The 22,311-nt window shown below is 44.8% G+C and overlaps 1 protein-coding gene across 1 annotated transcript in view; it reads right to left on the bottom strand.

Moving 5' to 3' along the window:
• Window positions 1-498: 498 nt before the first annotated feature.
• TXNRD1 (thioredoxin reductase 1) overlaps window positions 499-22,311 on the bottom strand; it is a 34,372-nt gene continuing 12,559 nt past the window's right edge. The window contains exons 3-14 of the mRNA XM_056846253.1: window positions 21,412-21,484; window positions 19,643-19,762; window positions 18,890-19,032; window positions 16,644-16,759; window positions 15,393-15,618; window positions 11,688-11,786; window positions 10,724-10,800; window positions 8,850-9,006; window positions 8,269-8,376; window positions 6,019-6,114; window positions 4,963-5,097; window positions 499-595 (exon numbers count right to left, since the gene is read on the bottom strand). Coding sequence (XP_056702231.1) covers window positions 533-595; window positions 4,963-5,097; window positions 6,019-6,114; window positions 8,269-8,376; window positions 8,850-9,006; window positions 10,724-10,800; window positions 11,688-11,786; window positions 15,393-15,618; window positions 16,644-16,759; window positions 18,890-19,032; window positions 19,643-19,762; window positions 21,412-21,484 — 1,413 coding nt within the window. The 3' untranslated portion in view covers window positions 499-532. The remainder of the gene's footprint in view (window positions 596-4,962; window positions 5,098-6,018; window positions 6,115-8,268; window positions 8,377-8,849; window positions 9,007-10,723; window positions 10,801-11,687; window positions 11,787-15,392; window positions 15,619-16,643; window positions 16,760-18,889; window positions 19,033-19,642; window positions 19,763-21,411; window positions 21,485-22,311) is intronic.

The following is a 22,311-nucleotide window of genomic DNA, read 5'->3' as shown; positions in this document are numbered from 1 at the left end:
GGAAAGTATTTTGCTTCTCAGAACCATCCGTTGAAACACAACCAGCTCTTGATCCTACAAATCTTGAGACAGAATGTGGGCCCACAGAAGGGGGTATGCAGATATGCTGATACCCACTTCATTCCTTGGAGATTCCATGGAAACAAATAAAACAAGAGTCTGAGGAAGGTCTTCGTTGAGGAGGAGAAAGAGTTTGCGTCAAGCTTGTGCCGGCAGTCTTTCCGTCACTGTCTACCAGAAAACACTGGTTTTAGACTGTAACTTCATGGAAGCATCTTAACAATGCCATGCCAAGCAACGTGTTGACAGGATCTGGCCCCACTGTTGCGTTGGTTGCCATTCTATCACCAATAGTGATTTGACAGTTCTTAACATGCTTTGCTCGCCCTGCTCACTGCGAGGGGTGGAGGAGGAAAGCCCATGAAACTTATCAAGGGTTTGCTTCTAGCTGCATCCTCCTGCTCTTGACAGATCAGCAATGGTGATGAAGGCCAGTCTTTAGCAACAGCAACAACAGTGGGGGGGCTTAACCTCAGCATCCAGACTGAAGAATATCTCCACCAGAGCGCTTTGTCACCGACAAGCTGGTAAATACCTAAAAAAGAGAAAGAAGGAAAACAAAAGCATTTGGGTAACGCTGGAGAGGATTTGTAGGTTGATTTATTTTATTTTTAATTTATTGTTATTTGATTTGATTTAATCTCCCCCCCACCCCTTTCTCAGCAAAGCCGGGCTCAGGGCGTCTAACCGAAGACAACTAATAACAATACAACAAAATTTTAAAATATAACAACATTTATATTGTTAAAATCCTTAAAACTTAAGCTAACTAAAACAATGGTGCCATAGCTGTGATTCCCTCTCACATACAAATTAAACCAAAATCCTTCTTAAATTGTGGTTTTGGGCACAATTTAAGAAGGATGTAGACAAGCTGGAATGTGTCCAGAGGAGGGAGATCAGTTGTAATAGCAGGAAATCTCCAGCTATTACCTAGAGGTTGGCAACCCTAGACATGGGTTCCCCCCTACCCCTGCTTCTGCACAGCATCGTAGTGCTTCTGTATACCACTTGGGTTTTCCTTGACTTCTCTGTGCTCTTTTCCAAGCCTGCTTTTGCTGGGATGCTTTGGGTTTGGGGAAAGATCGCAGATCACAGCAAACCCAGGCTGGCTGTCACATGGGTGGGAAAGTCTGGATCCTCCCAGTCCTTTCCAAACAGCAGCCATTTTCCTTTCCCCTATCCCTGCAACATCCACCCACCCCCCACAAGTGTACATTTTTGCTTGTCCTGCCCAAATCAATGCCATTTTTTCTTGCCTCAGCCCTCATGGATGCCACCCACCCCACCCCCATACACACTGGAGGGCTTTTGGGAAACTTTAAAAAAAATCACAGGTATTGTTAGATCACTATAGTGTTATTAATTAAGGGGAAACCACATGGCTTTCCACCTTTTAAGTGCATCTTATCCTTATGCACTAAATGAAGATATTGGAAAGAAGTTTTTTTAAAAAAATCTCTCTGACCATACGCTGCAAAATCTGCTGAGTATTAATGAGCAGCTGTGGGTGTATGGGTCAAAGATAATTTCCCTCGTGGGAAAGTAAATATCAGCCACAGACAAAAAGACTCTCAAATAGGTCCCAATAAAGATGAATGGGGACTGTGACAGAGCAATAATGTGCTAAAGGCAACCTGTGAATTGCTTATTCGCATGGGTTTCTCATGGTTTATCTGCACATGTGAGAAAAATGCAACTGGTTCTGTAGGTAGTGAAAAACCAAGACATGTATGTGATCATCAGCTGTGATTGTTTATGAACATATGGAACTGTTTTATACTGACTCAGAGCATGAGTCTGTCTATTCTTGATGGGCAGCAGCTCTCCAGATTCTCCAGTAGAGAAGAGACTTTCCCAACACTTAAAGCTGGAGATCCTTTAACTGGGACCCTTTTGTATGCACAGCATGCCCCCTCTACCACTGAGCCATAGCTCCTCTCTATATGAAGCGGCCATACCGAACCAGAGAACTGGTCTATCTAATGCAGCACCAGGGTCGGCGTCAGCATACCCTGAGTGGGGCAGCTGCCAGGGCCCCATGGCTTCTGGCGGGGCCATGAACACATGAAGCTGCCTTATACTGCATCAGACCCTTGGTCCATCAAAGTCAGTATTGTCTTCTTAGACCGGCAGTGGCTCTCCAGGGTCTCAGGCAGAGGTCTTTCACATCACCTCCTTGCCTAGTCCCTTTAACTGGAGATACCGGGGATTGAACCTGGGACCGTCTGCATGCCAAGCAAATGCTCTACCACTGAGCCACAGCCCGCTGCTGCTGACTTCCTACTCAAACATCCCCTACTCACACCCTTCCACTGTCTGCTTGTGAGGGCTTGGTCACCTCTGCTCCCAGCAGCATATGCTGCCTGGCGCCACTGGAGAAAGGAATGTAGGTGGTGCACAAAGCATCAGCTTTCTTGGTGGCCAAGGCAATGGCACTCCTAGCTGCCCCCACCACTATCAGGGAAAGGGATCAGTGACTGCAGGTGGTAGGAGAACTTGTAAGAGGGCAGAGGAAGGATGCACAGGCAGGTGGGGCAGGGGGGCAAGAAGGGGGCCAGAGTAGTGGACATGGGGGGGCCTGAGCATTCTAGACCATAGCCCCCCAAAACCTGGGATCAGCCCTGCTCAGTACAATCTACTCTGACAGGCAGTGGGTCTCCGGGCTCTCAGGTAAGAAAAGTCTCTCACAAAGCCTACAGTTTGAGATCCTTTAAATGGAGATTGCTACAGCCCGCCCCCCCCGCCCCGTTCTATGCTCTAGCCAAAAGAAGGAACTGCAGGCATATCTGCCACACCAGCCAAGGAAAGTCTCCTTATGTCAACAGGCCAGAATGAGTGGTGTCACTCTCCACTCCCTATTAAAATCTTCCAGGTCATACTTCTACAGTAGTCTGAGACGTGCTCTTTGCCAACTACAGATGGCTTTCACAGAAACTTGGTCTGACACATACTCTAAAGCTATCATCATTTTTATGATGCTTTTTAGCAAAGTGAAAAGTAGTTCAGGATAAAAAACAAATTAAAGGAAGTCTGGTAAGCTGACTTTAGTCGAGGTTTATCGGAAAGCTGATAGCCTTGTTTTGCAGACAAAGAAAATATAGGTGGGCGGATTACAGGAAATCAAACCCACTTTTATCTAAACGGTTCAAACCAACTATAATTAGTTGGCATCAAAGTCATCCCTAAGGGAAAACAAACTGAGAGCAGAACAGAGCGTCTGCACATGTTAGCCATGCAAATAAGCCCAAAGTTCTTGCAGAAAACAAGGATCTAAATATTGTCGAAGGCTTTCATGGTCAGAGTTCATCGGTTCTTGTAGGTTATCCGGGCTGTGTGTCTGTGGTCTTGGTATTTTCTTTCCTGAAGTTTCGCCAGCAGCTGTGGCCGGCATCTTCAGAGGAGTAACACTGAAGGACAGTGTCTCTCAGTGTCAAGTGTGTTGGAAGAGTAATATATATAGTCAGAAGGGGGTTGGGTTTGAGCTGAGTCATTGTCCTGCAAAAGTATCAAAGGTAATGTGCTAATCATTGTTCTGTAAGTATCAAGATAATGTGCTAATGTGCTAATGAGGGTGTGGTATGTTAATGTGGAACCATTGTATCCTGAAGTGATCTGTTAACATGTGGACTCAGCTCAAACCAAACCCCTTTCTGACTATAAATATTACTCTTCCAACACACTTGACACTGAGAGACACTGTCCTTCAGTGTTACTCCTCTGAAGATGCTGGCAAAACGTCAGGAAAGAAAATACCAAGACCACGGTCACACAGCCCGGATAACCTACAAGAACTGAAGGATCTAAATGTACGGTAGGCCCAGCCTGCTCAGTATGCTGCGGCTGTCATATACATGTATCATCTTAAAATATAAAAATTCCAAACACCGTTTTTTAAAAAGAATGCCAACTAAATAATCACAATTATTTTCATGAAGCCTTCGTCCCCTTTCAATCTTCAGCCTGTTCGCCATAATACAGCTGTACTGAGCAATCTTGGCAGAACAAGGACATCCCAGCAAATCAGGTATTTTGTTGTTCATTCTGTTGTATAAGAGAATAAAGGTGTGGGTGGAGCTCTGAAGTTCTCTGGACCTTTTTATTACCGTATTTTCATTTTAAAAAAACCACCTAATTTTTTTCCTTCCATCTTTGACTTACTTCTCAAAATTACAGATAATCATGTTTGCCTTCAACTATCCAGGATTTTTTCTTCTGCGTTATTACACATGTACCGCTCTACCATGTAGATGTTCCTGCTCAGATGTCAAATGTCACAAACTAGAGTTTGTGAGGGGTGAGTACTGACTTTGTTTATTGTGAGGCTTGCATTTTGCCATCCTCCACGGCCATGCCACACCAAGATCAGAGACTTCCTGGTTTATGGGAAGACTACGCCTCCAAAATTTAGCTAAGACCATAAGAATGTACGAAGAGCCCTGTGGATCAGACCATCTAGTGGTCCATCTAGTCTAGGATCCTGTCTCACACAGTGGCCAACCGGTTCCTCTGGAGGTCCAACAACAGGGCATACAGGCCGAGGCCTTCCACCGATGTTGCTTCCTGGCACTGGTAATCAGAGGTTGACTGCCTCTGAATGTGGAGGTTCCCTTTAGTCACCACAGCTAGTAGCCACTGAAAGACCTATCCTCCAGGAATCTAATATTGGATCTGAAAGTGATTGTCGCATTGATATGAGATCAATTGTCCCTTTGCATCTGAAATTGAGGTCCTTAGATCCAGTGGTATGAGTTGCTATCTCAAAGCAACAGTTCAGATGAACAGGATGCGAAATAGTGACAAGAAAACTATTACCTCAGTTCTATGATCCCTGGTGAAAAAAACTCTATGAGAACAAACACAAATGACAAAGTTTTCTGTAAAGCTGTTCGGCATACAGACCTCTGCACAGACTGGATGGATCCCTATTGTGCTGTCCAACAGTTCTTTTGTCATTCCACATTTTATGGCTGCTGCAAATCCTTGGGTGATTTCTCCAGCATTTGGACCGAGCACATGAAAACCAATAACACGTTCCTGAAAAGAACGACAACAACCAGATTCAAGCAGATTCAATTTTCTTCGGATCGTCAAATGACTGCTTACTCCTTAGGAGAATTGGCTTTGGATATCTATGCAAACCAATTTTTTTCTAGCTGGATACCTGCCTAAGAGACATGTCTTAATCCAGTTTTTAAATGGCTTGTTTAGTTTTTATACTGATCACTTATGAGGATTCTATGGCATTCTTTTTAACTTGTAAAATGCCTTAAGCAGGACTCTGGAGGGGCAGCATAAAACATTACCTAAATACATAGTAAGAAAATATGTCCATAAATAAATAGAAAGGGCTGCATATGCTGGGAGTCTTTGCCAGTAGCACGGCAGTGCAAAGGAGCTTGGGATAGCACCTGGGAATTCTGCTTGGGGGCCAGAAAGACCGCAAGCAGCAGACTAAGTGGGTTTTATGAACAAACTGTGGCCTGTTATGTACACATCTGGCAGACGAACCAGGGTTTGTGACACCTTATTACAAGATTAAAAGTTAGGCACGAACACCCCCTTTAAGTGGATATTGCCTTAAGAGCAAATGCAAAAGAAAGACATGCTAATGAATGAGTAAACTCCAGTCAATATATTATTAAACACTTCAAAAAGACACTGTAATTTTGAGCGGCATGGGCGGATGGCTTTTAGCCAGCTCATACTTTCAGGGAGCGTTCATGTCCATCACAGCGACAGCAACAGTTTTACTGACATCCAAAGCGGATCTCACCATTAATGTTACAAATCAGATATATAAAAGTGACACATTCTGTAAACATTGTAGGGACAGTTTAAAAAGAAAACACTGCTATTTATCTAGTATGTGCCTAAAAATTAACATAAAACACCTTGCTCTTCCATGGTAACGACAACCCTCAAAACAACCTGATATTTGATGCATATTGTGATTACCTTTTCGGGAATGTGGCAAATGACTTTTGCATAGCATTTATTGTTATCTCGGGACGGGACAGTCCACTCCAGGGGCCAGAAATAACTGTGATAAACCTGGGAATGCAACGAAGACGTTAATATTCATATAGCTTTTAAGTGACTTGAAGATGATACAATGGCTAACAAAATTACAGACACGGGGCAAGATTTTTAAATAAGTGGCCATTAATTTCTAACCTCTGAACAAATGTCAGCAATGATCGAGGAGGATCTCTCCATAACAGTCAGGAGCATTCATAATCCTTCCACTTAAAGAAGCTTTCAGAGGGCTCCAGGTTAGGCTGTTTCTTGTATTAGTCAGATGCTCACCAAATGGTAAAAAGGCACACAGAAATGTGGCCAACAGACCTATGGTGAGCCAAAGTGGTGTAGTAGTTAGGGTGTCCGACTAGAACCTGGGAGCCCCAGGCCCAAGTTGGAACCCCCACACTACCACGGAAGCTTGCTGGGTGACCTTGGGCCAGTCACACAGTCTCAGCCGAAACTACCTCACAGGGTGGTTGTTGTAAGGATAAAAAGGAAAAAAGGAGAACAAGGTATGCGTTTTGGGGTTTCCACTGGAGAGAAAGGCAGGATATAAATAAAGCAAACAACAACAACACCAGTAGTAGTAGTAAAGTGTTAACAGGATATCCAGAGGCAGTAAACCCCTGAAACCCAGTGCTAGGAGGCAAATTCAGGGGAGTGCCTTGGCTTCTATGCCCTGTTTGTTGGCCCTGCAGAGCAACTGATTGGCCACTGCATGGAACAGGATGCTGGGCTAGATGGACCAATAGTCTGATCCAGCAGAGCACTTTGTGTGTTCTTACGTTCAGCCATTCGTTGATTCCTGCTAGATGCAGCCATGAGAGAAGACAAAGGTTTTTGGTACAGTGTCCAAGATGGCATAGACAGGTAGCCTTGCTATTGTTCTCTTTTACGCAGTTGCTCTGAGGGAAAAGGCACATGGGAGCATTTCTCATAGGTAAAAGGGCACAGCCTGACCAAATCCTAGCTGTGGACGTCCTCTCCATCAGAGCTTCCCATTGATACTTCTCCTTTTTATGTCAGAGAAGCTGTTCAGGAGAAGCTGGGAATACACTTGGGCAACCCATTCCTGAGGAAGGGGGTAGGGTTCACGGTGGCCGGGAGAGGCGTAGCCATGCTGCCTCCTCAGAGGCTTCCTGGCTGCCATGGAGGAGGGAAAAACTTTTTTAAAATTAAAAAAAGGAAAAAAGGGGGGGAAATGCCCTATTGCAAACTGAAAAAGGTGGAACAGCCATGCCGAAGCTCAAGGGGGTGTTCCCAGGGTGAAAGGGGTCTGGAAGCTGACTTACTTCAGCTCTGACCCTTGGAATGCCCCCGACACCAGCACAGCCTGCCGCTTCTGGGATTTAGGTCCCGGTGTGGCGGAGGCCCCCGCTCTCCGGGGCGCCCAGGTGCCAGTGTGTGTGCCACCGAGGATGATGTAAGTGCCCATTGTTCCAGCTCCTGTGGAGCTCCCCCCACCCAGGAATGTGCTCATAGGCCTTTTATGCATGGGTTGGATCTCCCTGGTTGGACCTGGGTTCATTGCACATTAATGTAACCCGATTTGGGGAAAACTGTATGCATTGGCTTGAATGATCAGGGACGAAGCTGTGTGCTAATTGAGCCATGAATACAGAAAAGCAGTCTCCGAAGCTCAAATCTAGTCCCACCCCTTTAAATACTGCTCTGTAATTGGTTTACTTCACAGTGTTCACCGTGAGAGATTTCCTTCCCCCCAAACCCAACTGCTGCATAAAAAAGCATTTTAAGAACAAAAAACAAAAAACGGAGCAATCTGAAAGAAGGGGGGGGGGAGAAATCCAACCCTCATTTTTAAAAGGTCTTTCTTTTGCTCAGAAAGAGCTCCGAGGTAGCAGGAAGCAAGGAATGGTATATCATACATACTGAAATGTTAGATCCTGGCTGAAACAGGGAATAAAGGAGGTTACAGCGACCATGCATAAATGACCATACAGTATTATATGGGAAGATTCTTTGGTGGGACTACAATGCAGGAGTAAAATAGAGGGAGCCTTTCCTGTTTGCTTCCTCATAACTATGTTAGAACAAAGATTTCTACCCCCACCCCCAAATCTTGTAGATAGCTAAAAGTTTAAGGACAAAATCTGAGGCTCAGGTCCCAAAAAAGGGCAGGAAATAAGTCACAAAAGTACATTTTATACAGAATTTTTGAAGTACCTCAATGTTGTCTGCTCCAAATTTCTCGATGGCTTTTTCTTCTGAATAGCCACAGGCTCCATATTCCAGTGGGGAGAACACAGTGGTTGGAACATTCACATAGTCACACTGTCAAAGACAGAGAATTGTTGTGTCATCGTAGCTGTTTTCAGAACCACTGGAATGTCAAGAGTGTCAGCAATAAAACCAACAACGAATCACTGATCAAACACGGCTTAGGGGAGGAGAATGCCACAGGTCTGCAACAGGCTTTAAAACGCCATCAGACAAACCAAGGTGAAACCTTATCGGCCAGTGGCGCTAGCAATCACTGAAATGAAAGTTTGTGGAGTGGTGTAACACCTCTTGCATCAGTTTAAGTGACCGGGGACAGGTTTGCTACTCTGCCTCTGTTCCCAGTCAGAGTTGGCACGCACAAAATTGTGCTCTGTTTGCATGTGTGTGTCTGTCCGGAAGGAGTGCACGAATGCCTGAGAACTGCTTGTGCCACCTTATGGAGGCCTGTTTAATATGAGGATTACCAGCACACAATATCTGCAAGTTAAGACAATGCTAACATTTGGTAATAACTTCTCGCTTACCTTTACAGTTGATCCACCGTAAAGTCTCCGTACCAACAGCCTACCCGCTTGAATTGCCACCGGTGTGAGTTCCGGCTTGCCTTCCAACACATCTCCGATGGCATAGATATAAGGCACGTTAGTTTGCTCTTCATCATTGACGGGGATTTTTCCTGTTCTGTAAGGTGTTGTCAAAGAGGGGGGAGGGGAAAGAGAATTTATGCAGAGTGTGGATTTGAAACATCAGTCTTTTGTTAAAATCATTCATTCTGCTGTCTAGGGAAGGGACCCTACTAAGCCAGTCTGTTTTCAGTACGAGAGGCAAATCTTGCAATAAGTAAGAGGAAATGCCTCTGAGCATATGGAAAGTGTTTCCATATATAAACCCAGATCCTCAATTGTGAGCGGTGTGTGTGTGTGTGTGTGTGTGTGTGTGTGTGAAAAAGCTATAGCTCTTCAGTAACAGAATGCACTTTCCATATACTCAGATGCACTCTCCATTACTTATTCCAAAACTCACTTATTCCAAGACTTACTTATCCCTTTGTACTGAAAACAGAATAGACCCAATTGGAGCTTTTGGCAGGGTACCATTTCCTCTGTGATCTGAGTTGGCTTTTTAAAAAAAAGACAGGAGGGGGAGTGATATGAGCATGTCCCTTTCTCCCTAAGAAGCAGGGTCCTCAGGGGAGCATGTCACTTAGAGGAGGGCAGGGAGCTGTTCCTGTTGGCAGCAGAGGACTCACAATAATGGGTTTAAATTGTGGGTGGAAAGGTACCAGCTGGATATTAGGAAAAAGGTTTTTACAGAAAGAGTTGTTTGACAGTGGAATCAGCTGCCTAGGGAGGTGGTGAGCTCCCCCTCACTGGCAGTCTTTAAGCAGAGGCTGGACAAACACATGCCAGGTGCTCTAGGCTTATCCTGCATTAAGCAGGGGGTTGGATGGAAGGGTATGGCCCCTTCCAGCTCTATGATTCTATGTGGCTTGAAGGAAAGAGGCTTATGGGCATGATCTCAAGGCACTGGATGTAGCAATCTTGCTAAAGCTAAGCAAATCCGGAGCTGGACCTGGCTCGGATGTGACACTGCCATGAAGAAAGCCTACGAATGCCATCCTGGTCTCCCAGAGGAAAGGTGTCACATAAATGAAATTAATAATTACATTGATGGCTGTTGAGAAAGACTGAAGAAAACCATGTCACAAAGCCTATGGACAGGAGGAGCTCCGTGCTGTCGGCACCAAAGCTACTCAAGGAAAATGGGGGTGGGGGTTTGATCCTTCTGGAACCCAAAGAGGCGGCAGGGGTGCTGCATTTTCCATTTGGCTTCAAGCACCTGGAGAAAAACTTTGCCTGTCAAGCCTCCGGTCTCCAGATCGGTGCTCCAAGAAGTGAAATGAACACAAGAGCCCTCTTTGGGATTTATCATAGTCAGCATGACAAGGCCTCTGTCACTTGAATAGCTGGATGGACAGGAAAGGTTTGCTGCAGAGCTATGACCGGGTGGGGGGGACCCTTCACCTGTCACATTCTCCCATTTTATATAATATCTTGCATAACACAGGAGCTCGATCAAATCTCATGACAGGACGGAGCATGAAAATATCCATTTCACAATGACAACCGCTATGCAGAGTATCACTATCCCTTGAGCAAGATAATTCAAGAGTGTTGATTGCTAGCACATGAACCATTAACATTTTCATTACTACAAAGTGTGCCCTTTTGGCATGCTCCGTAATGTTCATTAAGCGGTTCCTCCTTACTGCAACAGAAATTGGCTGGAAAGGAAATTTATGTCTCCCTGGAACATTAAATCCTGTCAAGTCTATGCGCAGTGGTGAAAGCAAATCACACAGGTGCAGGAAGTAGACCGCCAAAAGGTTTTCCCTTACTTCTCATTGATCTTCACTCCGATTCTCTCCAAGCCAATTTTTCTGGTGCATGAATCCCTCCCTATGGCCAGCAACACCTGCAAAACATCCGCATTCATGTTGTTATTTCCTGCAAGAGTGTGGTTGTAAAGTGCCGTCAAGTCGCAGCTGACTTACGGCAACCTCATTTCAAGGCAAAAGACTAACACAGGTAACTTGCCATCGCATTCCTCAGTACAACAACCCTGGCATTCCTTGGTGGTTTCCCATCCAATTACTTACCAGGGCTGACCCTGCTTAGCTTCTGAGTTCTGATGAGATCAGGCTAGCCTGGGCCATCCAGGTCAGGGCCTTGCAAACTTAGGAAGGCATTTTGCAGGACACAGATTGTTATGTTAATTACTGCATCAAGGTAACGGCCAGGATTCAAAGTCCATAGTACTAATGAATGGTGAAAACTTTCTGAGGGCTGGTTCACACAGTCCCCATTACACAAGGAGCTGCAGTGAAGTGATCTCTGGAGAAATGGTAGTGTACACCTGACCGAGACAGCAGGCAGCCATTTCCACAACCGCAACTACACATCTTGCAGTAAACACAATCACATGAATAGGGGAAGCTATCTTCACGTCCAGCCCAGTTCATGCTATGCCATGGCTGCATCCATGCTGGGTTAGATATTACTTTATTATCACACTACAGCAATCATTTTACAACTGGGCTTTCTTGCGTGGATAAGCCAATCTTGTTGTGTATGAGTGCCGTAAACCAACAGTGGTGCAATACCCAATTATGTGTGGCTGCAGTGTCCATGTTTTCCTGCACAATTGTAACCAAGAAGTAGTCACAATTGCTTACAGTAAGGAAATGCAGACCATACAATCTGGCCCTATGTCTACTATAGAAATGTTAGCAAGCACATAAATTGTATCTCCAGGCCCAGCACTGTTTAGTGAAAACAACCGGACCCCTGTAAGTTACTTACTGTGTTGTATTCCCCTTCAAGAATTTCTGCGTTGTCAGTATGATGAGCTGTAACTTTTAGTATCCCAGGAGTTCCTGTTCCTTCCTTGATCTGTTCAATCTACAAAATTGTAAAACTCAAGAATTACCTTCACATGGCAGAACCAGATCCGTTTGTTCCATTTGTGAATTTACCCCCCCACAAGGGTATTTGAAGCCTAAGGTTTTAAAAACATAAGCCACTTGAAACTGGTCCCTCCATTTGTTCAGAAGCAATGGTTGCACTACGCTTCCATGAATGGATCATTCTGTTTTACTAGAGCTATTTCTTTTTTTATAGACAGAGTTCTGGTGACCAAGATCAAGGTAATTCATGCCATAGAATTCCACATTACTAGGTATAGATCAAATCAAGCCTAAACTCTCCCTAGAAGCTAAAATGACTAAACTGAGGCTATTGTACTTTGGTCACATTATGAGAAGACAAGACTCAATGTAAAAGACCAAAATGCTAGGAAAAGTTGAAGGCAGCATGAAAAGAGGAACACCCAACATGCGATGGATTGACTTTATGAAGGAAGCCATGGCTCTCAGTGTGCAAGACCTGAGAAAGGCTATTAATGATAGAACATTTTGGAGGCGATTAATTCATAGGGTCATTGTAACTCGAAAGCAAATTGATGGCACTTAACACATACATACTTCAAATATATGAATGGGCCAGCCACAGGATTAAACAACATGGCAGTCCCATCATGTCTAATCTGGTCGGAAACCTCAGCACAAATTGTCAAGAAAAAAAGGAAACAAATAAGACAATGCTGCCCTTCACTCAGAGGATTCCGGGAAATTATACCATAATTCAGTACAATCTAGACCTCCAAGAGGGGGGAAAAAAAGGAATGAATATTTTTCAAGAGCTTCTCCTTTGCTGCAGCCAACACTAGGTCATATGAGATGTAGGATGTCTCACTCTTTTCGAGTACATAAAGCCCTTGTTACAACCAGTGCATAAAGAAATTGATCATTTAACTATGTGGTAATAAGGTACTGCAGCTACTTCCACCCTCTATTTATCCTGAAGAAGTCAAATGCACAGAAAATGTGTGCGTGTAAAATGCTGTCAAGTTGCAGCCAACTTATGGCGACCCCAGCAAGGGGCTTTCAAGGCAAGCGAGAAGCAGAGGTGGTTTGCCATTGCCTTCCTCTGCAGAGTCTTCCTTGGTACTCTCCCTTCCAACCCTGCTTAGCTTTTGGGATCTGACAAGATCAGGCTATACCATGCTGCCTTCTCTCCCACACAGACGGGTGGAAATGCCCAAGCTTTTGAAACAAGAAGATAATTTTAAAGGTTGTTAACAAATGGAAGTGCAACCCTCAAGGCCAAACTACATTATGTTTCATGTGTGCATGCCACGGGGACTTCTAGTCAGATATGAGCTGCAAGTTCCTTGGAGGACTTAAACTGTCAGCTCCACAGGGCCCCAATCTGGACTGGGACAGCAGTGTACAGAGGAAGGGTTCCTACTCCCCGCCCCCCAGCCATTTTCCTGACCCCAACGGCCCATTTGGCCCACTGGCAGCTATACATGTAGAACATCATTATATGTGCAGAAGCCAGTGAGGCAAATATTGTCCCCTCTTGCCATTCTGGGTTGGATATGGAGGGAGGAATCCATTCTTCCCATGCACCATGGTCCTGATCCAAATCAGGACCCCATACGCATGAGAACAGAGTTCCCATGGAGAACCCATCGACTCTAAGTCCCCATGGTGGTCATTAAGTCAAACATAATGTGCAGTTTGGCTTTCAGGCTACAAGATCATTTGTTTCCTCTAGTGAAAGGTTCTTAACCTCTGTAATGTGTCTAGTCTTAGTTTATAGGGGTTCCTGTACTCTTAACGGCTTTCTGGCAGAAAGGAGTTTGGCAAACGTATTTTTTCCTGTCCCTTTGCTCAGAGAAAGTGTCTTTCTTGGCCAGTAAGTGGTTCAGTTCTATTTCTTTTCTTTTCTTTTCTTTTCAGCATCCCAGAGCATTAATCTCATTCCAGGCACTCATGGCACCTTGTAGGATCAAAGACACTAAAGTGGCTGCACGTATAACCTGCTTAATGCGGCCTGAGTAAGGTGAAAGCATTTTGCCTTCTTCTCAACCCGGTTATAGCCATAAATTTATGCATAAATGCAAACATTAACTTCTCTGTGCTTTTAATGCTGCTCTGTCTCTCCTGATAAATGTCATATTCATTAATAAGGGAGGGCACATTCACTCAGCTGGCCAGCCACACTGGGGGTTTTCTACCTCCTGGTGAGCCCAGAAAAAAAGAAGATGATGATTTATTCTAGTCAATGTTCTGGTTCTGAAATATCTGAAAACCTATAAACCATTGGCTTAATGTCTCACTGAAACTGAAAAACAATTTCCCTCCCATTGGAAAATAATTATGTATTAATCATTAAGAAGAAATGCTGTTTGCATCTACAGACACTAATTGCATTTGCTAATCCTTTCTCAGCAAGGGCTTCCTTGAGACCACTGACACACTCATCGTTCAGGAACAGTCTGGAGAAGGTCTACGTATTTTGAATTCAGGAAGGAGGAGAGCATTTTAGTTTATCCAAAGGGGTGGGAAAAGAGAAGGAGAAGAAGGAGAAGAAGAAGGTGTTGGTTTTTATAAGTCGACTATGGGAGGGGAAGGGAAGGTGATTGCAAGCTGGTTTGATTCTTCCTTAAGTGGTAAACAGACACCCTATGAGGTAGGTGGGACTGAGAGTGTGACTAGCCCAAGGTCACCCAGCTGGCTTGATGTGGAGGAGTGGGGAAACAAACCCAGTTCACCAGATTAGCTTCCACCACTCATGTGGAGGAGTGGGGAATCAAACTCGGTTCTCTAGATCAGAGTCCACCGCTCCAAACCACCGCTCTTAACCACTACACCACACTGGCTCTCACCTCTGTCCAGCACTCTCCTCCTTCATCCTCTGATCATACAACACTCCTCCTTACATCCCTACGCCGGCTTCCTCTCTCATCTCCAATGCAGCAAAACTTATCTCCAAAGCTGTCCCTAATCTTGTTGACCTTCCTGCTCCCATATCTTGACACACTCCTACCCATGATCTTCCCTCCTCAGGAGTCCAACGGTCTCCTGCTCCCTTAGGTGACTCCATCCTTTCTCCCTTGTTGCCCCATACACCTGAGAGATGCCTTTCAGAACACCTCTGTGATGCCCTTCCTTCAAGCCCCTCCTCAAAACTCACCTAGTCTATGAAGGCTTTGGTATCACCCTTTAGTACCTTTCCCCTACAGAAAAGGGATCATAATATGTGTAACTGAAATTAAGGGAGCAACACAAAGCAGATCTGCTCAGAAGTCCCAATTATTCAGTGGTGCTTAGTCCAAGGAATACATCCTTAGGATTGTACTGTAGAGCACAGTCATTCTCATCTACCTCTACTCAATTCCCCGTTTTCTCTATGCAGAAATGTAGACTGTTAAGCTCTATGGGGCAGGGATTGGTTTTGTGAACACTCTTTCCAGTGTCATGTACATTGATGGCACTAGGTAAACAATGATTAAGGCCCAAAGCATATGTGGGTTGTGGGAACAGGTGAAATTAATTAACACCTCTTAAACCCTCAACATTTTAATCTCTTAACAATATGCAAATGAAGACTACTTATTAAAAAATTACATATTCACTGGATTTTTTTTTTTAAGCTTACCTTGGTGGGCACACATTTCTTTATGAACTTGATACCATGTTCTTCCATGTGCTCCCCTATTTTGTTTGCCATATCCTGATCAAAGCCTCTTAGGAGAATGGAGCGCACCATCACAGTCACATCTAAACCAAGACCTGCAAGAAATCCCGCACACTCAAGGGCAACATAGGAAGCTCCAATCACCAACGTCTTTCCTGGGCAGTAATACAGGGAGAAGAGATCATCACTGGGAAAGAAAAATTAATAAATTAATACCTGAAACAAAATACAAGGGAAATAATCACATCTGGGAAATATATACAGCTGGACTATGAACCAAAAGTAAATGGGGGGGGGGAGGAGTAAACTCTTAAGGAGAACGCAAGTGTCTCCCTCTACAGTAAGACATATGGGGGTAACTGCAGAAAATGGTCAATGGGACCCCAGTTCTGTAGGCTACTCAAGAACTGAATGTTGTTACGTGCACAAGAAAATAGGGAAACATTCCATACAGAATGGAGGTTGAATGGCCTCCTCCACTGATAACTGTGCTTTTGCTATGCAAATGGCAGTTTTCAATTGGGAAAGAGGAGTTTGTCACTCTATATTTTTTCTGTCTCCATATGCAGCGCCTCGGAGCCAAACTAGATGAGGCATTGGTGGTTTATGATCTTCTTTCCCAAAGGGGCAAATGGTGGCTTTAGGAGAGCCTGTTTACCTCAGGAAAAGGGTATGGGGAGAAAGTTAACCCCTTCTCCAATGCTGTGGGTCAATCCAATTCAGGGCCCCCACTGCAGCTTTTATAAGACAGTTCATTGGGCTATAAATGAGGCCCAAGAGTAGGTCCCTTGATTTTCCAAATATTTTACAAATGTGTCTTCAGAGGTGGGTCGTTCACTATCATGTGGCCGCTTCACACACCAGACAGACACAAATCTAGATTTACCACTGAACGTATACATGACAGGGAGGTGCAACTACTAATAATTCCTAAGACATATGAATCTATATGATACATGTGTTTCCAAATGCTTTTTTGTTGCTGTCAGGAAAAATCCTAAAAATGTATTGTGGGAATGTTCCCTTTTACAGGATGTGTCTTGACTGAGGTCACCTATCAGCCTGCGACTGAACTGGAAATACAGTACAGGTCTCCACTATGAACCTTTCTGTTTGCAACCAGGAAATGCCTCACTGCCGAGGGCTGCCAACTTCATCTCTTTCTAGGAGGCTATTGGCCTCTTCTGTACCCATCTCAGCACAGCATTTTACCTGGTGATGCAATATTTCTTGTCTCCGGGGATGCCTGGATAACGGGGCCTTTCTCCAGTGGCAATCAGAAATCTCTCTGCTGTGTAAAACTTCACTACCCCTTTGTTATTTGTTGCCTGTAAAATAAAGTAACAAAGCACAGCAGGTTTTTTTATTATTACTCTAAGCTTTTGGGAATATTATTACTCTAAGCTTACGACAGGCTCTGTTCTCATCTCTCATCCCATTAAGCATTTGGCAACATAATGAAAATTCATGCCTCAGGCTGCTAACGTTAAGACCTAACCTGTACACATGAAATAAAAAGATTTCATATGCCTAGAAAGCACCTTGGCAACAACATTTTCTCAAATATGGACTTCGGCACTTGGGTACCCGAGGAGGAGGATTAAAATAGTGCCATTTACTAAAGCCTGGGACTTTTCCATTTTGTTTTTCCCTGTAGTTTGTTAAACACAGTTCATAATCCCACAACAGCCCACTTAGCCATTGCTCCAATCCATGCCCCACCACACCTTACGCATCTCAGTAAGACCTAGCCCCCGGGCCTTGGAAGGCTCAGGGTACCTAACCGATTACAGAAGGGTAGCCGTGGATATTACAACAAAAGCAACAGCCTTGCAAACCTTTGAACAGATTTACTGCGGCATGAGATCAGAGCCTCCTTTATCTGATGGGTGAAGTATAATCTTTCATTGACACACATGGCTACAAAGGGGAAAATATTGTCAGTGGAGCCAAAAGGCTGTGAAGTATAAGGAACAGCAGGAGGTCTGTGATATGCAGAGCCCGCAAGATACAAGGTAAGAACACAGTGATTAATTCACCACAGTATTTGTTGTAATAATGCCATATTTCTAACGGTGCTACCCTTATTTCACAGCTATAATGAGACAGAGTCCTAATTCAGTCCAAACAGAACTTGTTGATGAATCCTAGTCCAGCAGTCTCATGCTGGAGAGTCCCTTTGATGTCTGTGTTGTCGAAGAATGGCATGTTTCAGGTTCTCGGCAAAGTGTCCTGGGAGATGGAAATGTTTTCTCACTGATTTCTGACTGTTGCCAATCTGAATGTCGGCTTTGTTTTGGTTTCTTGCATGAAGATGGACTTCTGTGTCCAACATAGACAGCAGAAGGACACTTTCAGCATATGGTGGCATATATCTCACAAGAGAATGTGAAGCATCTGTTAGCTGCCAATAGTGTGGATGGTGCTCTTAGATCCTACAAGAGTGCTGCCCAAGCAGATGGACAGGACACGGCATCTGGTTTGTTGTTGGACTTATTACTTGGGTTTGGGTCCCTATCACATAGTCTAGTGAGGAAGTGTCTCAGGTAAACCTACTGGTCTTGAATGTGCTACTGCCATCTGAAACATTGGGGAGGGGCTGTGGCTCAGTGGTAGAGCATCTGCTTGGCAGGCAGAAGGTCCCAGGTTCAATCCCCAGTTGAAGGGACTACGAGAATAGGTGATGTGAAAGACTTCTGCCTGAGACCCCGGAGAGCTGCTGCTGATCTGAGTAGACAATAAAGACTTTGATGGACCAAGGGTCTGATTCAGTGTAAGGCAGCTTCATGTGTTCATGTGAGACATCTGGAGGCTGGAAGGAGGAGAAGTGGAGACAAGGAGCTGCAGCTGCCATCACCAGCAATATCAGGGATGGGCTTGCACCACTGCAGAGAGGATGGGTGCAACTGGGGGGGGGCAGTAGCTTGCTTGCCTCTCCCACAGTGAGGGCTCTGCAGAAGCACAGAAGGGTGCAAAAGCCCCACCACTGGTGACTCCCAGATTAGTGGAGGGCAACCAGGAGACATTTTGCCCAGGGCTCCCAATAGCTGGAACTCCCCCTGACGTAACAACTGATGCCTCAAACCCAGCCTAGGGACTACTGGACTCCTCCCTCACCTCTGGTCAGGCATCTGAGGATTCCGTGTCCCCAGTATGATATGAAGACCTCCATCCTTCCTTCATCCTCTGCTGCCCCTTAGCAGCAGAAGCTCAAGTTCTATGTTGGCAAAGGGGGGAAATCTTATGTGCTGCTTCAAAAGTGCTTTCTGTTACATAGAGGTTCCTGAGGCACACCACCTAGAATTGCCTTAACAATAAAACTGTTCAGGCTTAGCTTCCAAATCTAGCAGAACATTCTCATTAAAAGCAGACCTGCTGCACCCTTTCCCTGCTCAAATAAAACGGGAGAGTTGTGATGCCAACAGAATGGCACAATAAACCGCTCAGAGATTCAGTACCTTAATCCTGTGAGGCCCAACGAATTCTCCATAAGCGTTCTCATACGTGACTTTATTATCTCGGAGAGCTACCAGGTAGCCCCAGTTCAGTGAGCCAATGTAATTCTGAACCGCTTCCGTCATGGTCTCCCAGCTGTGATTTACTGCCGAGGAAAAAAAAAGCATCCAGCTTTTCATCTGTGCATCTCGTTTCCCACAGCCTTCATTTCCCATTAGCATGCTACATAATAACAGACACACCTGACTCAACTCATTGCTACGCCCCTTTTATTTTAAATTAGTTTAATTCTCTGAGGTTTGTAGAGTTTTGCTGACATCGTGCAAGGCTAACGATGTGGGCAGACGTGGCTCAAAGTATTTTGCAGGTGGTGTGGAGTAATCTTCTGAAACTGTTTAAATGCTCATTTCATATTTCTTTAAAAGGAAAGTCTCATACACGCAGAGTTAAAATTTTCTCAGATACCATCAGTGCTGTGGTTCCTCAGCTATGAACAGATATATTTGATAACTGCATTCACACAATCCAGCTTGTGAGCAAATACTTTTTAAAAAGAACCACAACAATTGCTCTTATGAGTACTTTGCTTTTTTTTTGCAATGTAATCTTGATTATATCCCCAAACATGGCTTCAAAACTTTGAAATGTGCCCTCCCTACTTGAGTTACTTTGTTCTTGTGTCACCTCAATACAAAGCCTTACACAGCAGCACAACCGACTCAGCCAGCAGACAAAGGTGATTTCCATGCACATACCTTTGGGTGCCACCTGCCATCCAAACTTGGGCGCATCAGCTATGGCTTGTCCAAGCAAAGCTGTCTGGTGCATCAGCTTTTTAGGGATGCAGCCTACATTGACACAAGTTCCTCCAAGACCTGAGAAAGGAAGAGAACCAAATACCATAGTTAAATTGTGGAACTCCCTGCCCCAAAATGTGGTGGTAGTTGCCAACTTGGAAGGCTTTAAGAGGGGAGTGGACATGTTCATGGAAGAAAGGAGTATTCATGGCTACTAGTAAAAATGGATACTAGCCATGATGCATACCTATTCTCTCCAGGATCAGAGGAGCATGCCTATTATCTTAGGTGCTGTGGAACACAGGCAGGATGGTGCTGCTGCAGTCGTCTTGTTTGGGGGGCTTCCTAGAGGCATCTGGTTGGCCACTGTGTGAACAGACTGCTGGACTTGATGGGCCTGGGTCTGATCCAGCGGGGCTTTTCTTATGTTCTTATCACATTACAATTCACGGTGTTCTTACTTCCACCATTGGGATCACACAATCTTTTAATGCAGAAATCAAGCGCACAATCAGTTGAAACACTGATTGGTAGGGAAGGGAGAATCACATATGGTTCCCTGAACTCCTTGGAGGAAGGATGGGATAAAAATGTAATAAACGGATACAGAAGATTAGACTGGTATTGGAGAACCTTTAGCAAGGGAATTGGCTCAGACTCTTCCTTGTGAGTATATCCATGGGGCTATTATTCTGGATCTTCCTTCCTTGGTGTGTGGATGAAAAAGGAAGCCATGGCAAAGCCAGAAAGTTAATGGGTAGTGTGTGTGCTGTGAAATATTGTAAGCAGAAAGAGTAAAGGAAACAAACACATGAACGTATAAGATGGCATGAGAAGGTGGTTGGCTATTCATATTAGCTAAGTGCCCGTCAACATGACAGGTAGGAGGAGGGACCCAGGCACTCCAGGAAACAACCAAGTCTAACCTTTCTCTTCACCCTTCAGCTTCAGCACGCAGACGGGGATTACATGTATATTCACCACTGCCCTGTCCCCAATAACCAGCTGGGTTCCTGCACTGGATGATGGGAGGAGGCACCTTCCCTTTCCCAGTCCAGGGATGGTTTAGAGATCCTAACATTGCTGCACAGAATCCAAATATAATTCCTCCCCTCAACTAGCACATCTTCTCTTCTTTAACATGCTGGTAGCAGAGTATGAGAACTGGCTTCTAATAGAAACTGAAGCCCAATAACCCCTACCCCCTGCAAAGCCCAGAAGCAAATGGTAGCTGCACAATCCTAGGGAACCCGGTATTTTCCCAGTCCGTTTTGAACTCTGAGGCAGACCATGAAGAATGATCATATGAAAGAGCTTTCTAACAGTTAGAGCGGTTTTTAAGCAGAGGCTAGATGACCATCTGTCAGCAATGCTGATTCTATGACCTTAGGCAGGTCATGAGAGGGAGGGCAGGAAGGTTTGCATCAGTGTTTGGCTCTCGTGGCCTTTTCTTGCATGCCCAAGGTAGTGCCGATCGCCACTTTGAGATCAGGAAGCAATTTTCCTCCAGGCCAGATTGGGCAGGGGTCCTGGAGGTTTTTTTTTTTTTTTTTTTAGCCATTTTCTGGTGTGGAGTAGGGGTCACTGGGGGTGTGAGGGGAGATAGTTATGAATTTCCTGCATTGTGCAGGGGGTTGGACTAGATAACCCTGGTGGTCCCTTCCAACTCTATGATTCTATGATGGCTGTGCCCCAGTGTTAACAAAAGTTGTGAATCATTGACTTACCCCATCTAGTTCCCAAAGGAGTAGGGGCAACAAAATCCAGCACCATCACCTTCTTGCCAAGCTTGGCGGCTTCCTGAAAATCAAATAAAGAAACCAGTCTTTGAACAAAAGAAGTTACACATTCAGTGGATCACAAGCATCTTATATCAGCATTTCTCATACTGGGGTCTGGGGGCCCTGGGGGTTTGCAAAGGCAATCCAGGGTGTCCACAAGTCCTTTCTAAGAACAGAGGGAAAGTATGTCCCATGTCCATTTGGCTGACACAATCGTTCTCCAACTGTGGGCCGGAACCCCCAAATGAGGCCACAGGGCCAAGAGACAGGAGGTGGAACAGGGTTAGCCAAGATATCAGGCTCTGGGAAGACTGACAGCAAATTTGGGTTTGCCTCTGAGTAATGTGCAAAATGGCCATGAAGTACTTTCTGTTACTCATTAATGCTACATATATATAAATACTAAAAATGAAAATATAATAAAGATACGCATTACTAGGATATTTAGGCAAAAGGTTCATGCTATGGACAGACCAGGGGCAGAAAACACAAGGCCTGAAGGGATTACAGTGTAAGCTGGAAAACTCGCATTCAGGAGTAGTTTCTGGAATACTTGAGGCAGAAGGTGTGAAGATGAATATTTCCCACACATTCTCACAAGAGGTCAGAACATCTTGGCCTTTTAGCAAACATTTGTGATTTTGCTCTGTGTGTGTGTGTAAAGTGCCGTCAAGTCACAGCCCACTTATGGCGACCCCTTTTGGGGTTTTCACGGCAAGAGACGAACAGAGGTGGTTTGCCAGTGCCTTCCTCTGCACAGCAACCCTGGCATTCCTTGGTGGTCTCCCATCCAAATACTAACCAGGGCTGACCCTGCTTAACTTCTGAGATCTGACGAAATCAGGC

The sequence above is a fragment of the Euleptes europaea genome, chromosome 3 (genome assembly GCF_029931775.1).
Source record: "Euleptes europaea isolate rEulEur1 chromosome 3, rEulEur1.hap1, whole genome shotgun sequence".
NCBI classification, from domain to species: domain Eukaryota; kingdom Metazoa; phylum Chordata; class Lepidosauria; order Squamata; family Sphaerodactylidae; genus Euleptes; species Euleptes europaea.
The sequence above is the reverse complement of the archived record's forward strand: the minus strand, read 5'-3'. Positions and strand labels throughout refer to the sequence as shown.